Source organism: Oncorhynchus gorbuscha, linkage group LG24 (genome assembly GCF_021184085.1).
Source record: "Oncorhynchus gorbuscha isolate QuinsamMale2020 ecotype Even-year linkage group LG24, OgorEven_v1.0, whole genome shotgun sequence".
NCBI lineage: Eukaryota > Metazoa > Chordata > Actinopteri > Salmoniformes > Salmonidae > Oncorhynchus > Oncorhynchus gorbuscha.
The window spans coordinates 37,804,517-37,828,926 of NC_060196.1; the positions used below are offsets into that span (position 1 = coordinate 37,804,517).

Genomic DNA, 24,410 nt, shown 5'->3' on the forward strand with positions numbered 1-24,410 from the left:
CTAATTCTATCACTAATAGGCCTAGGCCCAGTATTATTTCATTCAAAGTACTGCATTTGGTTATTTATTCAAATAAACTTGCATCATCATGTTATTGTCTGTGAACAATACGTTTATCATGTGTTCTGTCGCATAGTCTACGATAAGTGTAGATATTAATTGGCATCTTCAGATCAGCTGAATAGGCTAAAACAATTATCAGCCAACAATGCACAACTTTGATCTCGAAGTATAAGGTTGGTTATAAGAAATCACATGCAGGACCGGATGGGGGGGGGTAACATAAGGCGTTTGGAGAGCGAGACAAATCACCATGTGCACCTTTTCCACTAATGACTACCGTCAACACCACACAGACCGATCCTCCTGAGAACAGGACTCCTCACTTTCAACTGGACACATGAAGGAACAGTTATTGGATCATCATTTTCTGTTAAATCTAAACAGTAATGAAAACACTTTTGCTTTCTTATTTTTTTGGGTGGTAAAGTCTGTCATCATTCTGTTAATCAAGATCGACCGTTTGGTGAGACCGACTAACCGACAAAACTCGCCCTTTGGCGCGTAAGAATAAGTACACACCTTCCAACCAATAAAACGCCCAGTAGGCGAAACAAAAGCGCAAGTAGTGCACTCCGAGCCGACCAGTAGTGCTTGGTGAAGTTTTCAGCACCACGAACCAGAGAACAGAGACAGTAACAGACGCGGGCGACAATAGTATAACCATGGAGCCATCCACTGCCCCCGGTGCTGAACCGGCTGATTTCGAGTTGTACTCGGTGATTCCATCCAATGTCACCTACCCGGACGACGAGATGGGGTTCGAGCCCAACGGAGGAAACTACACCCATCAGCTCCCGGTTCAGAGCGCCTCCAATATTATAGTAGCCATCTCCATCACGGCGCTCTACTCCGTTATCTGCGTTGTGGGATTGCTCGGGAATGTCCTTGTGATGTACGGTGTGGTGAGGTAAGGGCTTTCTACTGGAACTCTATTTAGCCTACTATCATTGGTGACAACTTACTTTTGATATTGTATGCCTATTATTGTCCGTATGAAAATGTGTGAATGCAGATCCTTTTGGGGAAATGCATGATAGAAAAAGTACTTTTCTCCCAAAAACTTTTAGGCTATTAAGGAATCGTTTATTTCGTATGGAAATTCAGTTTTTTTTATAGTACAATATTTTATGTGTGCCTCACCATGTTAGCTAAGCATAACGCTGATTTGTCAAATGTAAGCACAGAAAGTCAATCTTAGGTGACTTGACGTTGCTACACTGTATTATACATTGTTTGGCAAAAACAAATATACTAATACATTTGCTTTCGTTCAACGATGATACATTTCTGCTGGTGAAACAGTGAACCAATGTTTACTCGCGCTTGAGAACCAGAGGAAAGATATGGAGTCAGAGGGCGACTCCCTCTGACATGTTGAAAGAGATGGCAGGCCATATGGCAGGCCATGGCCAAACTTTGGGGACTAAACCCTCACAGTGTACTAAACTGAACCCTATTAGTCTACTAAACTGTCCGGCATTATAAGACAGTGAGTGTCAAGTCTAGTAAACTGGATGTCCAGTCTAATGCACTTACTTCCTCTGATGTCTACTAATAGCTTTATTGCCCACTGCAGTCAGACATTATAGAACAGTGACCAGTCTAGTAGCTCTGAATCCACTAATAGCTTTAGGGTTGTGGTCAATTCGGATTTGTTTTATTTAATTAAATTCCAACACATGAATTTGAATTGAATTGGCTAAATCCCACAGGAAGCAGAATTTGAATTGAAGGAAGTATAATTGGATTAAAACCAATTAAAACAAATTAAACTAAGATGTGAAACATGAGTCTCGTTCATTTAAAAAATATGTTATCAAAGGTTATGCCACTTATTAAAGCAAAGAATAGACATACCATTTCAAGTAAAGTCATCCTTCTCACCCCCCCCCCCCCTTAAAAGATTTAGTTGCACTATTGTAAAGTGGATGTCCACTGGATGTCCACTGGATGTCATAAGGTGAATGCACCAATTTGTAAGTCGCTCTGGATAAGAGCGTCTGCTAAATGACTTAAATTTAAATGTAAATATTAATTAGATGATAACTCAACGATGTCAAGCAGTATTTTTCTTTGCCGTGAGATGTTAGATTGTTCCCTTCGGTTTGGACAGGGTAAGCAGGTCCGGAGGGAATCCAAGGGAGTAGAGTGGGGAATCCAGGAGAGGATGACGATACATGGAACTGTGGAGAGGGACCACAGACAGAGCGGGCGGAACTGTAGTGGAGAGGAAAACAGCACCAGGCAAAGAAAACAGGCACAACAGGCTCTAACAGTAACAAACGGCTAGAAGCATAGACTGACTGAGCAGAGATTACGATCTGGCAGTGTGGAAGTGGCAGGGCTGAGTATATGTTGAGGTCTTGATTATGGAACAGGTTACAGCTGGTGGGGATCTGCTCTGACTCCAGCACATCTGTCTCCGCCCGTACAATCACACACACACACTGAGAGAGAGAGCACTGAGGGAGAGGCAGCAGGTCAAGGAGACAAAGAATTAGCAGTCGAGGGCATTGTAAGAGCAGATGGGACACCTTATGCTAAATGGTATTGTAATCTTACATGACTTTCCATTTAAAGTTTACACAGAAACCAAACCGGCTGCGTGCTTGTGCCATCGTGCGCCATCGTGCGCCATCGTGCCTAAATGTATTTTGTCTCCCCACACCAAACTTGATCACAACACGCAGATTAAAATATCAAAACTAACTCTGAACCAATTACATTAATTTGGGGACAGGTCGAAAAGCATTAAACATTTATGGCAATTTAGCTAGCTAGGTGTTGCTAGCTAATTTGTCCTGGGATATACACATTGAGTTGTTTTTATCTGAAATTTACAAGGTCCTCTACTCCGACAATTAATCCACACATAAAACGGTCAACCAAATAGTTTCTAGTCATCTCTCCTCTCTAGGCACCTACTTCTTTAAACCAATGAGGAGATGGGAGAGGCAAGACTTGCAGCTCGATCTACCTCAAAAATATTCTATTTATTCTATTTCTATTTTAGCCCTTGGCAACGCAGACGCTCGTTGGCCTGCGAGCAGTGTGGGTGCAATAATTGAATAATATAGATTTCTAACTTTATTTTACAATGCTCGCGCACGCGACATGAGCGGTGTAGTCAGCCTGTCAGTCATTTAGCAGACGCTCTTAAGTGCCTTGCTCAAGTGCACACAACCTTTCGTTTACTGGCTCAACGCTCTTAACCACTAGGCTACCTGGCGCCCCTATTTAGCCTCAACTTTGCAATAAAACATCCAGGGTTGACATACTCATCCAGATTAAATTAGGATAAAAATATAATTTATACTCTTGTTGTTTACGATTCACGTCACACCCCTCCTCCACAGATACAGGTCCCCTCAGGTCCAGGCTCTCCTCAGCTGTCTTCATGAGGATGGCCAACCTGCTGTCAGAAACCTGGCTCTTCTTCACAGCACTCACCAGCTGTAAAAAGTCGTTCAGATTCACCTGTCCGTTCTTGTTGAGGTCCATTTCGTCAAGGATTCCTTGGCGAGCGTTCTCATCAATCTGGACACTGATGTTCTGTAAGACCCTCTGAACGTCCACTGTGGTGATGAAGCCTTTACCATCTTTGTCAAAGTTTTGGAACTGTTTTGTGTACTTTGCCACTTCCTTTGCACCCAGTGTGATATCTAGGGTCCTGGTCAGCTGCACAGAGCGGGACCTGTAACCCATCTCAAGGTACAGGAACTTCTTAGCAGCTTCCAGATCCTCAGTCCTCTTTTCTTCACCACTAGTCCAACATCTTACCCATGATCACTACGATGCGTGGCAGAGCCTCATCAGCAGCCCAGCCATGTGCGTACAGGCATATTCCTCACCTTATTCTCAATGTAAGGTAATTTCAGAGACCAGTCTCTTCCCTATGGTGGGCCACCTCTTCCCAGTGACCCGTGCCATCTTGGCCACTTCAAATGCTTTCCCCTGTACATCGCTGCCAACCTCGTTCTCCAGGCCGTAGTCCTGCACCAGTCGAATGTACAAGGTGGGGGTCCAGTCTTGGCCCCACTCCAGCATCAGGCCCACTGTCTTACTGGGCCCACCCCCAGCCTGTGGCATGCACCCGCTGCCTCCAGGGTCTCCAACGCCATGGAGCAGTATGTTGACAAAATCAAATCAATTTTATTTGTCACATGCGCCAAATGCAAAAGGTGTAGACTTTACAGTGAAATGCTTACTTACAAGCCCTTAACCAATGATGCAGTTTTAAGAAAATACCTACAAAATTAACATTAAATAACATAAGAAAAACAAATAATTAAAGAGCAGCGAAAAACAATAGCAGGGCTATATACAGGGGGTACCGGTACAGAGTTAATGTGCGGGGGCACCGGTGTCAAGGTAATTATGTACATGCAGGTAGGGTTGTTAAAGTGGTTATGCATATATAATAACGGAGAGTAGTAGCAGTGTGGGGTTGCAAATAGTCTAGTTAGCCATTTGATTAGCTGTTCAGGAGTCTTATTTTTTTAACCTTTATTTAACTAGGCAAGTCAGTTAATTAAGAACACATTCTTATTTTCAATGACAGCCTAGGAACAATGGGTTAACTGCCTTGTTCAGGGGTAGAACAACATGTTTTAACCTTGTCAGCTTGGGGATTTGATCTTGCAACCTTGCGGTTACTAGTCAAACACTAACCACTAGGTTACCTGAGGGGCCCCCGTGTTGAGGATCAGCATGGTGGATTTTTGTTACATACCCTTACCACCTGGGGCGGCCCGTCAGGAAGTCTAGGATCCAGTTGCAGAGGGAGCTGTTTAGTCACAAGGTCCTTAGCTTAGTGATGAATTTTGAGGGCACTATGTTGTTGTTGAACGTTGAGCTGTAGTTACTGAATAGCATTCCTACATAGGTGTTTTGTCCAGGTGGGAAGGGCAGGGTGGAGTGCAGTAGAGACTGCATCATCTGTGGATCTGTTGGTGCGCTATGCAAATTGTAGTGGGTCTAGGGTTTCTAGGATAATGGTGTTGATGTGAGCCATGACCAGCCTTTCAAAGCATTTCATGGCTACAGATGTGAGTGCTACGGGTCGGTAGTCATTTAGGCAGGTTACCTTAGTGTTCTTGGGCACAGGGACTATGGTGGTCTGCTTGAAACATGTTGGTATTACAGACACAGACAGGGAGCAGTTGTAAATGTCAGTGAAGACACTTGCCAATTGGTCAGTGCATGCTCGGAGTACACGTCCTGGTAATCTGTCTGGCACAGAGGCCTTGTGAATGTTGACCTGTTTTAAGGTCTTACTCACATTGGCTGCGGAGAGCGTGATCACACAGTCATCCGGAACAGTTGATGCTCTCGTGCATGTTTCAGTGTTACTTTCCTCGAAGCGAGCATAGAAGTTATTTAGCTCATCTTGTAGGCTCGTGTCACTGGGCAGCTCTCGGCTGTGCTTCCCTCTGTAGTCTGTAATAGTTTGCAAGCTCTGCCACATTCAACGAGCATCGGAGCCGATGTAGTACGATTCGATCTTAGTCCTATATTGACACTTTGCCTGTTTGATGGTTCGTCGGAGGGCATATCCGGATTTCTTATAAGTTTCTGGGTTAGTGTCCCTCTTCTTGAAAGCAGCAGCTCTAGCCTTTAGCTCAGTATGAATGTTGCCTGTAATACATAGCTTCTGTTTGGGGTATGTACGTACAGTCACTGTGGGGACGACGTCATCGATACACTTATTGATAAAGCCAGATGTGGTGTACTCCTGAATCTCATCGGAAGAATCCTGGAACATATTCCAGTCTGTGCTAGCAAAACAGTCCTATAGTTTAGCATCTGATTCATCTGAACACTTTTTTTATTGATCTAGTCACTGGTGCTTCCTGCTTTAATTTTTGCTTGTAAGCATGAATCAGGAGTACATGGTCAGATTTATGGTCAGATTTGCCAAATGGAGGGCGAGGGAGAGCTTTGTATGCATCTCTGTGTGTGGAGTAAAGGTGGTCTAGAATTATTTTACCTCTGGTTGCACATTTAACATATTGAAAGAAATTCGGTAAACCTGATTTCAGTTTCCCTGCATTAAAGTCACCGGTCACTAGGAACGCCGTCTCTGGATGAGCATTTTCCTGTTTGCTTATGGCAGAATACAGCTCATTTATTGCGGTTTTAGTTCCATGCTCGCTCTGTGGTGGTATATAGACAGCTACGGGAAAAAAACAGATGAAAACTCTTTGAGTAAATAGTGATAGCTTATCATAAGATACTCCACCTCAGGCGAGCAAATCTTTGAGACTTCCTTCAATATCGTGCACCAACTGTTGTACGATGTTGTATATCCCTCGCGTCCGACTCATTGAAGAAAAACTCTTGTTCAGTTTGAGGTGAGCAATCCCTGTTCTGATGTTTAGGAGTTTTTTTCGTCACAGGAGATGGTAGCAGCAACATTATGTACAAAACAAGTTACGAACAAAGCAAACAAAAATAGCATGATTGATTGAGGGCCGATAAGACAGCAGCCCTACCCTCCTGCAATGGTGACCAGGCTGTGGATCCTGCAGATGGACTGAGTGCCTATAGAGTTGGGCTCAGTGACCAGAGGATGGATACCAATCTACACTGCCAGGACGTTTCCTCTCCTCTCGTCTCCTTTCTATATCAGGGCTGAGGTACAATAGTTGCAGACTTCGTTCAGAATTAAGTTGATGTCTTCCTCTCTGGGGATGGTGTAGGCAGTGACGTCAGTGGGCGTGCCCGTCGTCCGTGATGGTCATCATCTCCCAGGGCAGGAAGAACATGACACGGCCGTCGCTGGTTGCCGGGTCCAGGAGACCCATCATGTCAGAACTGTAATAACCAGGGATGACTTTGTGAACCCCAGCACTGGACTGACAGGTTTTAGCGTTCTTCCCGTCATCCATTTTCCTCAGAGAGTCAGTGAACAATCCCGTGGATTTGATGACACATTTTGCTCTGACGTCAAATACATTTCCTGTGATAACGTCCCTGCAGCGTGCTCCACAGATCTTCTCCTTGCCCATCTCAGCACTTGTCTTCTCCAACAGGTGGACCACCTCTGTGTACTGTAGTTAGCAATTGCAGCAGTGTGTCTGGCTGCTGTCAGGGCAATCTGCATTGTTATGCTGTCCATCGTAGTAGACGATGGCTCCCACCAGCTTGTCTTTCTTCAGCACGGGGAAGAGTTCCAGGGCCTTGTTCTTACTGAGGACAGAGCTACTCTTCAGACACTGGCCTCCAGCCACCAGGTCTTACATCTTTATACTAGCTCAGTAGTATGGCAGCTGCCACCATTTGTAAACATGGAACATAATGGGTAGTGGGGCGATGAGCAGCGATGTCTAGCAGGTTGGAGCGCTCATGGAGAGCATCTTTCACCATCATGTATTGTTCATAATCTAATGTAATAATGGCCTTTTGGAGGTAGTATACTCTTCCGTGGCTGAGCTTGGTGCTCCGGCTGCTGGTCCCAGATGAGAAATCATTCCTCTCCACCAGGGCAGTCTTAAGGTTGCGTGTGACAACACATCCGGAGCCCGTGGCCTGTCCCCTTAAGACAAGGACATCAAACTCCTGTGTCTTGCAGGGTGGAGAGCTGAGCCTTTCTGGTTGGGAGCTCATCTTTAAATGGCTGATGTAATTCCCCCTTCCGCTGCTACATACACCAGCCTGTGCCCATTTATTCTGTGGCTTTCTGTATTCCGACAGTTTGTGTTAGGCTCAGAAGAGCAGCGGCCGTCCTGGTCCGCATGATAGCTGTCCCTTTCAAGGCCTTCCAGAAGGCCATTGATCCTGATCCTGGAATGATTTTCAATGTTCAATTGACGATAACAACACCAGGAGAGCCAGGGCGTCAACTGAAAACGGTGATACAATTCACAATATGATTTTTAAAAATATTTTATGGTGATGTGTAGAACAAGTAATCCATTTGAATTTCAATGAATTTCTTTGAATTCAATTCCACTTCCTTTCCTTCAAATTCTATTCAAATTCTGCGGCCTGTTGAGTGTATCCAACTCAAATTCAATTCAAATTCATTAATTGAATTGGAAATAAAGAGCAATCTGCATCTTAATTCAGAATTGACCCCAATTCTGTAATATATTATAGTTCAATGGAGCTTGACGGAAAGAGCCAGTAGACAACCAACAGTACGAACCTTTCTCTCTGGTTGTCAGGGAAAATATACATATTAGGGCCTCTTCTGCTGTCTACTGTGAGATAATGAAAGGGGTTTTCATGACAAAGGACATTTGTTGGTTTCTCCCAGAGCCATATATTTTTAAGCGAGTTCGGCCAGGTTTTAGAACGGACGCCATGTTTATAATGCATGCCCAATACATTCCGTCTTTATTCTCAAAGTGTTGGCAATGTAACAATATGATACTGCCTCCAACAGTTCCCTATGAAATAACCCGCTATAAACAAGCAAAACAGAACATACCATCTAGCCACATCCACTTTAATGCCTTCTACATTCTGCATTCTGCATTCTTCTTCTTCTTCTTCTTCTTTTTTTTTGCACATGGCCTACCGTTACCATGACCACCACACCAAAATGTAAGGAGACAGAGGAAAAAAAAGATAGAGAAAGATTAAAGGGAGAGATAGAATGAGGAAGATAGCAAAAAACAGAGACAGACGACGGCGAGATAAACAGTGAGAGACAGAGAGAGAGAGAGAGAGAGAGAGAGAGAGAGAGAGAGAGAGAGAGAGAGAGAGAGAGAGAGAGAGAGAGAGAGAGAGAGAGAGAGAGAGAGAGAGAGAGAGAGAGACTAATTTAGTATTTTATTAGGATCCCCATCAGCTGTTACTGAAGCAGCAGCTACTCTTCCTGGGGTCCACACAAAAATAGAAAGCATGAAATAATACATAACATCATTTGACAAGAAGAGATCGAGGACTGAACTACACACATTTAAAATGGATAGGAGGAGTGTGGAGAAAGCTATGACGCCGAGTTGGGTTCGATGCGTTCTAATTGTCTGGAACACAGGAAATAAAACATTGACTAGTGGAGTAAAACGAGTGTGTTAACCACCACAGTGAGTTGCTAATTTTCATTCACTGTGAATCGTGATTGGCATTGAATATCAGTTTTAAAAGCACAGCATAGTGAGTAATTCAGCTTTTTATGAGTGTACAGTATATCCCCTCCCTCCGTTCTAGAGAGCTGTTGACTGTATCCATCTGGCTTTCCAGGTAGGCTAAATCACACACTCAAAGTATTTGAAAGAAAACCAATATTATTTGAACCCAGGTGTAGCCTGCTCCAGATTGAGAGCTAACTGGTGTGGCTGTGAAGGTTATTTTCAAGTATCCACACTAGCATCACTTATAATGCATGCCCAATACATTGCCTCATTCTGAGTGGTATTCTAGTGTTGATATTGGAACAGAGCTGAAGAAGTCCTCTGTCATTACTGACTACGGGGACTGACGGGAGAGCTGAGAGCTGGAGCTGACACAACCACTGCTGTGGATCATCCAACTGTAACACAGCCTAGGTCTCCAGCACCCCTCCTTACCTGACAGTCAGCCATCCAAGTCACACACACACACACACACACACACACACACACACACACACACACACACACACACACACACACACACACACACACACACACACACACACACACACACACACACACACACACACACACACACACACACACACACACACACACACACACACACTCTCTCACTCACACACACACACACACACACACACACACACACACACACACACACACACACACACACACACACACACACACACACACACACACACACACACACACACACACACACACACACACACACACACACACACACACACACACACACACACACACTCTCACTCCCACTCTCACTCTCACTCTCACACACACAGCAGTATGAGTGTAGAGATGATTGTACCCAATGTACTATGCTATGACTTACTTTTTACAATCACTAACATCCTTTTGTCCAATCTGTAGTCACATTTTCTAAATGCTAAACACAATTAGCCCTCTGTTGTGGACCATACCATTAACACAATTCATGGTGTTTTCACAGAATATGTTGTCAATTTTATTTATTTTTTAATAAAAGAAATTAAGGGGAATATGCAGTCAATTAACACATTTCTAAAATGCTTAAATTTTCTTTACATACAAGCTTACCCAATACCTAAGTCATGGATGTTTATTTTGTTAGTTACAAATGCTTGCACACAGCATGCCAGAAATTAATACCTAATGTTCAAAACCTTAAATATAGTATAAAGTAGAGGTCGACCGATTAATCGAAATGGCCGATTAATTGGGGCCGATTTCAAGTTTTCATAACAATCGGTAATCAGCATTTTTGGACGCCGATAATATTGCAATCTATGAGGAGACTGGGTGGCAGGCTGACCACCTGTTACCCGAGTGCAGCAAGGAGCCAAGGTAAGTTGCTAGCTAGCATTAAACTTATCTTATAAAAAACAATCAATCTTCACATAATCACTAGTTAACTACACATGATTGAGGATATTACTCGTTTATCTAGCTTGTCCTGCGTTGCATATAATCGATGCGGTGCCTGTTAATTTATCATCAAATCACAGCTTACTTCGCCAACCGGGTGATGATTTAACAAGCACATTCGCGAAAAAAGCACTGTCGTCGCACCAATGTGTACCTAACCATAAACATCAACGCCTTTCTTAAAATCAATACATAAGTATATATTTTAAACCTGCATATTTAATTAATATTGCCTGCTAACATTAATTTCTTTTAACTAGGGAAATTTTGTCAGATCTCTTGCGTTCTGTGCAAGCAGAGTCAGGGTATATGCAGCAGTTTGGGCCGCCTGACTCGTTGCGAACTGTGTGAAGACCATTTCTTTCTAACAAAGGCCGTAATTGTACATAATTATGACATAACATTGAAGGTTGTGCAATGTAATAGCAATATTTAGACTTAGGGATGCCACCCGTTAGATAAAATACGGAACAGTTCCGTATTTCACTGAAAGAATAAAAATTTTGTTTTTGAAATGAAAGTTTCCGGATTTTACCATATTGATGACCTAAGGCTCGTATTTCTGTGTGTTATTATATTATAATTAAGCCTATGATTTGATATTTGACAGAGCAGTCTGACTGAGTGGTGGTAGGCAGCAGCAAGCTTGTAAGCATTCATTCAAACAGCACTCCTGCATTTCACTCAGCATTCCTGCATTTTCCAGCAGCCCTTCGCTGTGCTTCAAGCATTGCGCTATTTATGACTTCAAGTCTGTCAACTCCAGAGATTAGGCTGGCAATACTATAGTGCCTATAAGAACATCCAATAGTCAAAGGTATATGAAATACAAATGGTATAGAGAGAAATAGTCCTATAAATACTATAATAACTACAACCTAAAACTTCTTACCTGGGAATATTGAAGACTCATGTTAAAAGGATCCACCAGCTTTCATATGTTCTCATGTTCTGAGCAAGGAACTTAAACGTTAGCTTTTTTACATGACAAATATTGCACTTTTACTTTTTCCTCCAACACTGTGTTTTTGCATTATTTAATGCAATTATTCAAATTGAACATGTTTCATTATTTATTTGAGACTAAATTGATTTTATTGATGTATTATATTAAGTTAAAATAAAAGTGTTCATTCAGTATTGTTGTAATTGTCATTATTAGAGGAGTAGTTGGACCAGGGAGAGGAGTAGTTGGACCAGGGAGAGGGGTAGTTGGACCAGGGAGAGGAGTAGTTGGACCAGGGAGAGGAGTAGCTGGACCAGGCAGAGGAGTAGCTGGACCAGGGAGAGGAGTGGTTGGACCAGGGAGAGGAGTAGCTGGACCAGGCAGAGGAGTAGCTGGACCAGGGAGAGGAGTGGTTGGACCAGGGAGAGGAGTAGCTGGACCAGGCAGAGGAGTAGCTGGACCAGGGAGAGGAGTGGTTGGACCAGGGAGAGGAGTAGCTGGACCAGGGAGAGGAGTAGTTGGACCAGGCAGAGGAGTAGCTGGACTAGGCAGAGGAGTTGTTGGACCAGGAGAAGGAGAGGTAGTGGGAGACGAGTAAGAATGCGTGGTGGTGTTTAAATGAGAGTAAGAGCTGTTGTCACTGATGACGTAAGAACCACCACTACGGACCATGTGATCTATCGCTGAGAGATGCTGGTGAAAGAGCCCAGCCTAATCTCATACGGTCAACTGTGGCTTCCATTATCCAGAATTTTCAACAAACCAACAGGTATGTAATGCATTTCACAAGGGCTTCTATCATTACTGTTGCTATGTCCCACAGTAACTGTAGGCCACCAGACCCAATGCAAATACATATGTTGTTTTTTGTTCCTCTAAAGGACGCAACGTCTTCCTCCCTCGGAGGAAGAGGAAAGCTCCTCCGTGAAGACCAAGAGCATGCCATTGTAGGATTGGTCATTGCTGACAATGCAGTAAAATTGAGAGAAATTCAGACCAGAATTGTAAAGGACAACCTGGTATTCAACAATGTGGAAGCATCAACCTGACTACCATTGCTCGGACTCTGGCCGAATACAGAGTTCGAATGAAACAGTTGTACACAGTTCCTTTTGAAAGGAACAGTGAGTGGGTCAAGTAACTCCGGCACCAATACGTATCAGGAATGGTGTCTATCCAATATATCTTGTTCTATAGTGAGATTTACACTATGGGGTCAGGGAACTCCGGCACCAATACATCCAGGTATGGTGTCTATCCAATATGTCTTGTTCTATAGTGAGATTTACACTATGCTACTCTACATGTAAACATGGGTTACAGTACATACAGTAGGACATACTGAAAAGCATTTACACATACTGTGTTTGATTAGTTTCAGAGAGTCAAGGAGTTGGAGGCTAATCAAAACCCACATTAAATAATTTATGTAGCCGAGGCAGGGTTTAATTAAAAACTTCTTAGGGCTAGGCCCCTTTTTTCTCCACTTCCTGTCTGAATGACATGCCCAAAGTAAACTGCCTGTTACTCAGGCCCAGATGCCAGGATATGCATGTAATTGGTATCATTGGAAAGAAAACACTTTGAAGTTTGTATAAATGTTAAAATAATATAGGAGAATATAACAGAATAGATATGGTAGGAGAAAATCCAAAGAAAAACCAACCACAAATAGTTTCTTTGACAGCCTATACTCTTACAATGGAAAGTATAGGGGCATACTGAATTCTAGCTCCCAGGATGCATTTCCTATGGTTCCACAGGTGTCAGCAGTCTATTTTTAAGGTTTCAGGCTTGTAACTTCCAAAACGAATAAGAAATATCAGTTTTAGTACAGGGACACAGTCTTGGAAATGTGTGTATGTGCGAGCGATGAAGACAGAACGCACCTGCTAAAAATCGGTTTCCTATTGAACATACTTCTTTCCGTAAGAAATATTATAGTTTGATTACATTTTAGGGTATCTGAGGTGTATATTGAAACGTATTTTGACTTGTTGAAACAAAGTTTAGGGGTAGATTTTCGGATTCCTTTCTCTGCCTGTTGAACGAGTGGATTACTCAAATCAATGGCGCTAACTTACCATACTTCTTGGGATATAAAGAAGGATTTTATCTAACAAAATGACACTACATGTTATAGCTGGGATCCTTTGGATGACAAATCAGAGGAAGACTTTCAAAAAGTAAGTGAATATTTAATCGCTATTTGTGAATTTATAAAAACTGTGAGGGTGGAAAAATATTTTGATGTGGCGCGGCGTCCTTAAACAATCGCATGGCATGCTTTCGCTGTAATGGCTACTGTAAATCGGACAGTGCAGTTAAATTAACAAGAATTTAAGCTTTCAACTGATATAAGACACTTATATTTACCTAGATGTTTAATATCCATAATTTGTATGATTATTTGAATTGCTCGCCCTCCAGTTTCACCGGAAGTTGTCCCGGTAGAGGAACGTCTAGCCCTAACCAGGCAAAAACACGTCGGCGGGGAAGAAACATCATCGGGAAAAGGGTCACCGTTGATATGCCAGGTCAGAGAGGAGCAAATATCACAATGTGTGCTGCAATCTCGAGTGCTGGTTTGTTCCTGCAGAAATGTCAGATTGAAACCTACAACAAGCTTTTGTTTATAGCTGACCTCCACCAACAACTGGTGCCAGAAGCAGAAAGGGAAAAGGTGGGGGGGGGGGACATGAGGACATTTGTGAATGTATGGGACAATGTAGCATTCCACCATTCACATGCAATCACAAACTGGTTTGCATCCCATCTAAGAATGGTTTCCCTTTTCCTCCCCCCCTACTCACCTTTCCTCAAACCCATTGAGGATTTTTTTCTGCCTGGAGGTGGAAAGTGTATGATCATCGGTCACATGACCAAATGTCCCTCCTGGATATGGATGCCGGCTGCTGACACATCTCAGATGAAGACTGCCAGGAGTGGAAAAGGCAGGCCAAGAGTTTCTATCCAAAGGGGAATAGCGAGAGATGACATAAGATGTGGTGTGGATGAGAACATGTGGCCAAATGCTGAAGATGGTATAGATTAGAACACGACTGGGCATTTTAGATATTTTTCCCTTCTGGAACCAAAGGTCATGTATGTTGGATGTGTTGTTGAACCAAAGGCCATGTACGTGTATGTTGGATGTGTTGTTGAACCAAAGGCCATGTACGTGTATGTTGGATGTGTTGTTGAACCAAAGGCCATGTACGTGTATGTTGGATGTGTTGTTGAACCAAAGGCCATGTACGTGTATGTTGGATGTGTTGTTGAACCAAAGGTCATGTATGTTGGATGTGTTGTTGAACCAAAGGTCATGTATGTTGGATGTGTTGTTGAACCAAAGTTGAACCAAAGGTCATGTACGTGTATGTATGTTGGATGTGTTGTTGAACCAAAGGCCATGTGAACCAAAGGTCGTGTATGTTGGATGTGTTGTTGAACCAAAGGCCATGTACGTGTATGTTGGATGTGTTGTTGAACCAAAGGCCATGTACGTGTATGTTGGATGTGTTGTTGAACCAAAGGTCATGTATGTTGGATGTGTTGTTGAACCAAAGGTCATGTATGTTGGATGTGTTGTTGAACCAGAAGTCATGTATGTTGGATGTGTTGTTGAACCAAAGGCCATGTACGTGTATGTTGGATGTGTTGTTGAACCAAAAGTCATGTATGTTGGAGGTGTTGTTGAACCAAAGGTCATGTATGTTGGATGTGTTGTTGAACCAAAGGTCATGTATGTTGGATGTGTTGTTGAACCAAAGGTGTTTGTTGTTGAACCAAAAGTCATGTATGTTGGAGGTGTTGTTGAACCAAAGGTCATGTATGTTGGATGTGTTGTTGAACCAAAGGTCATGTATGTTGGATGTGTTGTTGAACCAAAGGTCATGTATGTTGGATGTGTTGTTGAACCAAAGGTCATGTACGTGTATGTTGGATGTGTTGTTGAACCAAAAGTCATGTATGTTGGAGGTGTTGTTGAACCAAAGGTCATGTATGTTGGATGTGTTGTTGAACCAAAGGTCATGTATGTTGGATGTGTTGTTGAACCAAAGGCCATGTACGTGTATGTTGGATGTGTTGTTGAACCAAAAGTCATGTATGTTGGAGGTGTTGTTGAACCAAAGGTCATGTATGTTGGATGTGTTGTTGAACCAAAGGTCATGTATGTTGGAGGTGTTGTTGAACCAAAGGTCATGTATGTTGGATGTGTTGTTGAACCAAAGGTCATGTATGTTGGATGTGTTGTTGAACCAAAGGTCATGTATGTTGGATGTGTTGTTGAACCAGAAGTCATGTATGTTAGATGTGTTGTTGAACCAAAGGTCATGTGTGTTGGATGTGTTGTTGAACCAAAAGTCATGTATGTTGGATGTGTTGTTGAACCAAAGGTCATGTATGTTGGATGTGTTGTTGAACCAAAGGTCATGTATGTTGGATGTGTTGTTGAACCAAAGGTCATGTATGTTGGATGTGTTGTTGAACCAAAGGTCATGTATGTTGGATGTGTTGTTGAACCAAAGGTCATGTATGTTGGATGTGTTGTTGAACCAAAGGTCATGTATGTTGGATGTGTTGTTGAACCAAAGGTCATGTATGTTGGATGTGTTGTTGAACCAAAGGTCATGTATGTTGGATGTGTTGTTGAACCAAAGGTCATGTATGTTGGATGTGTTCTTGATCACTGGCAGTAATTTCATGTTGCTAATAAAGATTTTACTGCAGCAATTCTGTCACATACTATTTTTTTCTACTGTACATTCTATAAAGTAAAGATGACTCATTCACTTTTAGATAGTATGTTGCCAAAAATGCACACATTCGACGCTCAACCAAATAATACATTTACATTTACATTTAAGTCATTAATGTGGAGTGGTTTACATTAAAAAGAAACTGAATTATGAAAAACTGGATTTCTTTTTGTCTATTGTATGCACGTAGAACTGAAACATGAAAAGTAATGCAGTTTTTGCAATGTAATCAACTGTTAGTATTTTGAAAGCCGTTGTGCTATAATTGACTATATGTTCCTCTTGGATAGAAAACATGAATTGATTAGATATTGAGTCGGGTTTGGCGTGTTTTGATAGAATTTACGTAGAGAAAGCTTTTTTGCATTTTGAAATGTAGAGTTGGTCTTCAATGAACAAAATGTGGTTTTGAGCAGAAATGTACTATTTGTCTAATTGTGTGATGTAGGTGTGTTGCTGAGTTAAGAGTTTAGAAAAAGTATCTTAAGTATAGGTAAACGCTTGTTAGAAATTGTTAAAAACTGTAATGGCTAATATTACAAATGTGTGGGGGTGCAGTTGAATAAATGTCTTGCTTGAGTTGTGTAGCTGGGGTACTACAGTAGGTGGTGTGCTTGGTTTTTCCATACGTAGGGCATTAGTAGAGCTGTCTCAGGGGGAAAGCTCACTCCAAAACTGTGGAGAATCATCCCATAAACTTGAGTAAGATTACCTTCAAACTCTGGTATACACCATAAACTGCTATCGTATAGCTCTGATTAGGTTGAAATCCTTTCTTTGGAGAAGTGTTTACTCAAACACACAAAGATGATAAATTCCAGCCTGAAATATTGTACCCAGGGGAGTGGAAGCTTTATTGGGGTGTTTTTTAGGATGGGTGTGAGTCAACACCAGCTCCCGTGTCTTGCTGCATGTCTCCTCTCTTACTCGGTAGAGTGCGTGTGTTCTACTTCTGTCCCGACAGCTTGAAGAACACAGCGAGAGCTCTGGGATGAGTAGTGTGTGTTTGGTCAGGGAGGTGGTGGGAAGCGATGAGGGGTAGAGGGCACTGCCGCAGAGTATGGAGAAAACAGTGGGGGAGAGATTATGACAGATCAGACTTCCTGCTGCAAAGACAAATTGTTACACCTTTCCTATATTCAAGTTATTTGAAACATATTCAAGTTATTAGCCTTGTGAACATAGAAAGATGGTTGCAGTTTCTGTGCCACAACTGGTCAATCTTTTAAATACGTCTTTACTGGTAACCAGAATGTGTTATGTCTTATATGGCTACAATTAGATTTTTTTGAAGTGTGTTTTTTTGATTGCTTACTATTGTTTACCTTCTATATTTCTAAATACATAATGTATATTTGATTGGCTACCACTCAGATCATATTTTGGTCCAATAATCCCCAGGTCTAAATGCTAATGTATCCAACTCGTAGTAAACTGGCTGATTGAAACACCCTCACAACAGAGTGTGTACTCACAGAGGAAGTCTACAAGCAGTGTGACTTACTCGGGTTCGAGTCTGCGTCTCCATAGAACCACACGACTCTGTTAGCCTTCTGACCTAAACCCTCAGTAATAAGTCATGAAGCAAACACAACTCTTCCTCAACTCATCTGAGGCAAGGTTAGTTATCAACCAAGAATGTGTCACTATACCACTTCCGTTACAGCAGCAAGATATATTTTCATGTTGTGCTGCCTTTTAAACTGAAAGTTACACACTGGAGGACTGGGGCCCAGCGAACAAGGTCAATATTGGGACGAGTGATTAGCTAGTGGTGACAGAGTGTGATCAATGACTCTGAGTGTACCTGCCTAACATACAAAATGATGCCTGTGGTCCGATGAAGCTGTGATCAATAAGGCAGTAATCAATATTCACCAGCGTCAAGAGAAGGAAGCGTTCCATCTCCATCCCGTTTCTCCTGGAACCAAGGCCACTGACTGGCATTTTTTAAATGACCCTCTGTTCCCTGCAGCAGTGAATCTAACACACGCGTGCGTGTGTGTGGGGACATAGAGGTTGCCTCTGTCCAAGGTTGGATACGCCATTCTAGGAGATACTTCCCTTGATGTTTGGCAAGAGAAAACCTATTGTGTGATGTGGACGAAGTATTGTGGCCAGACCCAGGCCGGAGAAGAGATTAAGTAGCTTAGCACTGGTGACTGCCCCCCCAAAAGAATACACTTTTGGTTTACATATGTTTATGGTTTTGTTGTATGCTACTGTGAGTGTGTGTGTGAGGCATTTTGCATTTTGTGTGTGCAGTTTTAGGAATTGTGTGTAGAGTTTTGAAAAAAGGAGAAGGTGTAAGCAGTTGGAAAAAACTCTAATACGACGTTGGAACAAATATCCCACTGTTTTTTTTTCAAGCTTCCAACAGGGAGGATGGACGTACAAAAACACCCCTATAAACCTTTGACATTAGCTAACTACTACAGGTCCAGAACCAGTTAAAAGGATAGCATTAACATAGTTGGCACTGTGGGCAAATATCAAAGCTCATCTTCTCCCTCCTTTTCTGTAATTAATGCACAGATGTCATCAACATAGCACGTTGTGATGAATCCTGCCTTGATGCTGTAACCTGCTGAGAAAATGCTTCGGGTTGGCAGCTGCAACCCCCGTAAAAATATCCAAGCCAGTTCCCTGAACCGACTGTACCGTACAGTGCTGTACAGAACACCGTATCCTTTTACCATCCTGCCAGTACTGGTGTGTTTCAGCTCCTGTTTGTGTGACACCGTGCATATGACATCATGGCTCTTCCCCCACCACCCACCCACGTCTTCTCTCCTTCTCTAGCCACTTCATCAACATCCACCCACAGAGCCCAGAGGCCACCCACTCGATGCGTCTCTCGTCGCATCTCCGTCTCAGTGTGCGTGTGTGCAAGAGTGTGTGTGTGTATCATGTGTAAGCCCTGGCTCCTGTAACATTGGCTCAAGGCAGATGGAAGTAGGCCATGGTTTGGACAGTTAACACCAGAAGGGACTTGGTGGTGAAGGGGAGGTGTGTGTGTGTGTGTGTGTGTGTGTGTGTGTGTGTGTGTGTGTGTGTGTGTGTGTGTGTGTGTGTGTGTGTGTGTGTGTGTGTGTGTGTGTGTGTGTGTGTGTGTGTGTGTGTGTGTGTGTGTGTGTGTGTGTGTGTGTGTGTGTGTGTGTGTGTGTGTGTGTGTGTGTGTGTGTGTGTGTGTGTAGGGAGGGAGGGAGTAGTGTAGGAGTGTAATCCAGATCACGCCAGCTTAGGGCTGGCGATGATGATTCTACTTATGCAGATAGCAAACCCATCCAAGGGGTATAACAACGGCCTCTGATTCACTGTTGTTTTATAAATATGATAAATATGAGACACTGCTGACAGAGGAGCTAGGAAGCACAGACAGATTCATAGATTAAGTTATGCTGAATCAAAGGATTCTAACAGACGGAGAAAAAAACCTCCCATCAAGAACAATAAAAATGTCTGTATCCTGCTATATTGTGCCTCAGAACACATCTGAGCACCAGAAACTCCAGGCAATAGTTTTAATCTGGCTCTGACTCGGATTTATAGCCTACTGCTGTTTGCGTATTGATGCTCTTATAATGTGAAGAAATAGCCTCTCTGTTGCATTAGCCTAAAAGTTTTTTTGATGCGAGTGTTTATATTAATTTGGGATCTATCGCATCCCACAACTGTCCCAGAGTACGTATGGAATATGTTTTTCTCACACAGAAGGACAAGTTGACCAATAGGTTAGGTAAACTGAATGTACTATGGGGCATTTTAGATTGACATACCTGTAGGCTAGTGTTTTTGCTGTTCGTCAGACATACTCATCTTGTTGGCTGGCGAAAAGTACATTTAGACAGTTCTAAGACCTTCAATATGCACCTAAGAATTCAGTAAGAAGGACACGTGCAGTTGCATCCCCGGTGTGTCTGTCTTCACTTGTAGCCTACTTTGGAGCTGAGATGCCTGTGAGAAGGACCCAAACACGTGACGGGCATTGGCTAATAATAATTCAGATTTATCCCATGATTGACACGTCTTTCAGCCATCTGTCATGCATATACAATAGATCGCCCTCCACCTGATCAATAGAAATATGTTATTATGTCTCGGGGGAACTGAGATGATATGTATGCAATAGGCCATTTTGTCTGTCTCAGTTCATCTCTCCATGACATTAGGCAGAATAAGGACAGCGAAGAGACTTTTGTGTGAAAGAGAAGCACAAGGAAAGATCAATCCACCCCAGCTGAGAGCTCAGAACTCTGTGTCTTACCATACTACATATTGATTAGTTCCTTAACTACAGGGAGAATTCAGTACAGAAAGGAGGACATTTATCTAATTCCAACTCCAAAACCAATTGTGATTAAATCGCAACCCTCCCCTGATCGAGATCGAGGACTAGAGCCTCCAGTCGTCTGGTAATTCGATGTGTGTGTCTATGTGTACATTGGCATGCGTGTCTGTGTGTCTTGATGAGATGTATTTTGACCAAAATGAATAGCAGGTCAAGTGCAGAGTCAGTAGGGTTTAACACTTTTGTGGGAGCCGTAGGAGCAGAAGAGTAAACAGCAAATGACCAGCAGCTCTCAGCAGCAGGCACTCGACAGCCCTGCCCCTTCTCACCCCTAACCCACCATTAGTCTCATACGCAAATGGGATGCCTAAACATGGGATGGTCATGACAATTCTGGCTCTAGGTCTCTTTGCTGACTTCCATTATAGCCCCAGTCCCCAGAGGGAATTAGCTGGTAGTGTTTATATAGTACGAGCTGTAAGTGTCTGTTTATACATGTTATCGACCAAGGAGAGAAAAATCAACAGGCTGCAATGTATTTATTACTGAGCAACAGAGAACAGTTAGGTTTGGAGCTTACAGTCACTGTCAACTACTGACCAGCGCCCAGAGCTGATTTCCATATTCCAGTAAATGTTGTTTACTTCATTCTGAGTGTTGTTTGGTTTCATTTTGTGTCATTTTGGCTTTTGAAAGGCAATAGCTTTTATGGTGAATACACACATCTGGACCATTGACTAAATGGACTTAATTTATCCACAAAGCCGTTCCACGGAGTGCAAATATCTAGTCGACAAGCACTGTACTCTTTTAGGCAAACAAATGAGGGAGTTACGGAAATTCTAAATTGGCTTATTTTAGAGGAATAGACCAAAGAAAATCAGAAGTAGTTATGATCTAATACAGATCCGTAGTGGGAATTGTTATCAAGAAAATGTACATCTTAAAACAGTGATCACGATCTGGTCATGTCAATGCTTTACAAAAACCATACACTGAATTATGTGGTTAGAGCAATTTGTAGCTCACTAATGCTTTAATCTTTAATCACTCATTCAGATAGAAATAGAAATGTTTCCAAAAACAATGAGAATAGCATGTTTTGCTGTTCCACGCATGTTCAACACACAGCAAGAGATCAATTATCTTTACTCATCTGCCTCTGTCCACAGATACACCAAGATGAAGACATCCACCAACATCTACATCTTTAACCTGGCTCTAGCGGATGCCCTAGCCACTAGCACACTGCCCTTCCAGAGCGCCAAGTACCTGATGGGGACCTGGGCGTTCGGAGAGGTCCTCTGTAAGGTGGTCATCGCCATTGACTACTACAACATGTTCACCAGCATCTTCACCCTGACCATGATGTCTGTGGACCGCTACATCGCTGTGTGCCACCCAGGTAAAGGGAGAGAAGCATTCCACATGGGACCCTATTCCCTTTATAGTGCACTACTTTTAACCAGAGCCTAGGGAGGCTCTGGTTAAAAGTAGTGCACTTAATAGAGAATAGGGTGCCATTTGGAATTCATCCTGATCAACTCCTATCCTCTCGCGTAAATAAATGAAAGGGTGCTTAGAACCAATAATCCACCACATAAAATGTCAAAAAGGCTAGCAGTCACTGTAATATATATTGCAATTGAACCGTAATTTCCTGTGTCACCCAGTGAGAGCCCTGGAGTTCAGGACGCCTGCCAAGGGTAAGATCATCAACGTTCTGATCTGGGTTCTGTCCTCTGCCATCGGAGTGCCCATCATGGTCATGGCTGTGACCAAAACGACAGACAGTGGTGAGAGAGCATTGTTAAACTAGCACTTTTTGTTACACTTCTTTCAAAACGATTTCTTGTATAGCCTCACCTATGTTGGAGTTTTCATCATTTGAAACTCAACATGTTTTTGGGGAATTTGTCTGTTAAATTCTTTGTTTTTTAATCCCATAAGGGGATAAATCCCTCTTACTGCAAAAATGTACAGTATATTAAATCTTTGGTCAAAATATAAATTATCTCTATAACATAAACCTACTACAGTGTCCTCTCTAGAACTGTCTGTTTTTTAATCCCATTAAATAAGGGGATTAAGTCCCTCTTCCTGCAAATTTACAGTATGTTAAATATTTGGTCAAAACCCCTCTCTCCGCCTTTCACCCCTCTCTCCGCCTCTTCACCCCTCTCTCCACCCCTTCAACCCCTCTCTTCCTAGGTCAGACTATGTGCACGCTGAAGTTCCCCGACCCTGACTGGTACTGGGACACGGTCACTAAGATCTGCGTGTTCATCTTTGCCTTCATCGTCCCTGTCATGGTCATCACCATCTGCTATGGTCTGATGATACTGCGTCTGCGCAGTGTCCGACTGCTCTCCGGTTCTAAGGAGAAGGATCGCAACATGCGCCGCATCACCCGCATGGTCCTCGTGATCGTCGCAGCCTTCATCATCTGCTGGACACCCATCCACATCTTCATCATCATCAAGACCCTGGTGGAGATCAACTCTACGTAAGAATTTATGTTTTGTGGACTTTTATTTTCTTGTTAATTTTACTGTGTGCTTGTATTGCTTTTTTTATTAATCTTGCTTACATTATTAGGTCAAATTACTTGGAAAAAGGGCATAAAATAAAATGAATTATACATCATTTATCATTGCTTATTATTAACAGGAACCCCTACGTGAAAGCCAGTTGGCACCTCTGCATTGCGCTGGGCTACATGAACAGTAGTCTCAACCCTGTTCTCTACGCTTTCCTGGACGAGAACTTCAAGAGGTGCTTCCGGGACTTCTGCCTGCCCTGCCGGACCCGCGTGGAACGCAACTCCCTCAACAGGGGTCGGAACGCCAACCGGGAGCCTGTGTCCGTCTGCACTCCGACTGTAGCTGGGAAGGAAAGGAAGCCTGTATGACTAGGCATGGACCAGATCCCTTGTGGTTCTGGTTCTCAACCCAGGAGGGCCCAGCAAGACTTGCAGTCTGAGGTCACCCAGATCTCCACAACAGAGTTCTGACAGGATAAGCAATGATTTAGTGAGACTCACAGAGTTGTCAGTAAAGAGGGGTCCAAACCACACCATATAGTTTTTTTTGGACCACATAATTGATATTCCTCCCAGTGAGATTTAGGAATGTTCTTTATTGTTGCTCAGAAGAAGACAGATTCAATGTTTCACCATAAATCGTTTTCCGCTATCCAGAGACAATCTGTGACGGTGCCAGAGCTTTTGAGTAGCGAATTTCTGGTTTGTGACAAATGGATGTCTGGCTGCAGAGAGAATACACAGGATGTTGTCAAGGACAGTGGTCCAAAGAATACCACATGGTTCTATCAATTAGTCATCCTTTTTTGTGACTGATGACAAGCTGCACAAATATGGGACTGGGGATGTTTTTAAAATATAGGCAACAGTGTAAGGGAAACCACCAAATGAGTAGACACAGTGCATTCTGCAACTATTCAGACCCCTTTTCTACATTTTGTTACGTTACTGCCTTATTCCAAAATGTATTCAATTACAGCCTCAAGTCTTCTTGGGTATGACGCTACAAGCTTGGCACATCTGCATTTGGGGTGTTTCTCCCCTTCTTCTCTGCAGATCCTCTCAAGCTCTGTTAGGTTGGATGGGGAGCGTCACTGCGCAGTTATTTTCAGGTCTCTCCAGAGATGTTTGATCGGGTTTAAGCCTGGACTCTGGCTGGGCCACTCAAGGACATTCAGAGACTTGTCCCAAAACCAGTCCTGCGTTGTCTTGGCTCTGTGGTTAGGGTCGTTGTCCTGATGGAAGGTGAATCTTCACTGCAGTTAGGTTCTGAGCCCTCTTGAGCAGGTTTTCATCA

The 24,410-nt window shown here is 42.9% G+C and overlaps 1 protein-coding gene and 1 pseudogene across 1 annotated transcript; one reads left to right on the forward strand and one right to left on the reverse strand.

Annotated features, from left to right (window-relative positions):
• Positions 1-411: 411 nt before the first annotated feature.
• LOC124012916 (delta-type opioid receptor-like) lies at positions 412-24,139 on the forward strand. Its single transcript, XM_046326972.1, has 5 exons — positions 412-970; positions 21,744-21,976; positions 22,245-22,367; positions 22,783-23,077; positions 23,242-24,139. The coding sequence occupies exons 1-5, from the start codon at positions 726-728 to the stop codon at positions 23,480-23,482; spliced, it is 1,137 nt and encodes a 378-aa protein (XP_046182928.1). The 5' UTR covers positions 412-725; the 3' UTR covers positions 23,483-24,139.
• Positions 1,377-9,596, reverse strand: LOC124012536 (annotated as a pseudogene).
• Positions 24,140-24,410: the final 271 nt, after the last annotated feature.

What these genes read in the sequence shown, in the direction of transcription:
- LOC124012916 (XM_046326972.1), top strand. Translation starts at nt 726, where the DNA reads ATGGAGCCATCCACTGCCCCCGGTGCTGAACCGGCTGATTTCGAGTTG. An exon ending in CATCGCTGTGTGCCACCCAG is followed by an intron (nt 21,977 to 22,244) that starts GTAAAGGGAGAG and finishes TGTGTCACCCAG; the next exon opens with TGAGAGCCCTGGAGTTCAGG. An exon ending in GACCAAAACGACAGACAGTG is followed by an intron (nt 22,368 to 22,782) that starts GTGAGAGAGCAT and finishes CTCTCTTCCTAG; the next exon opens with GTCAGACTATGTGCACGCTG.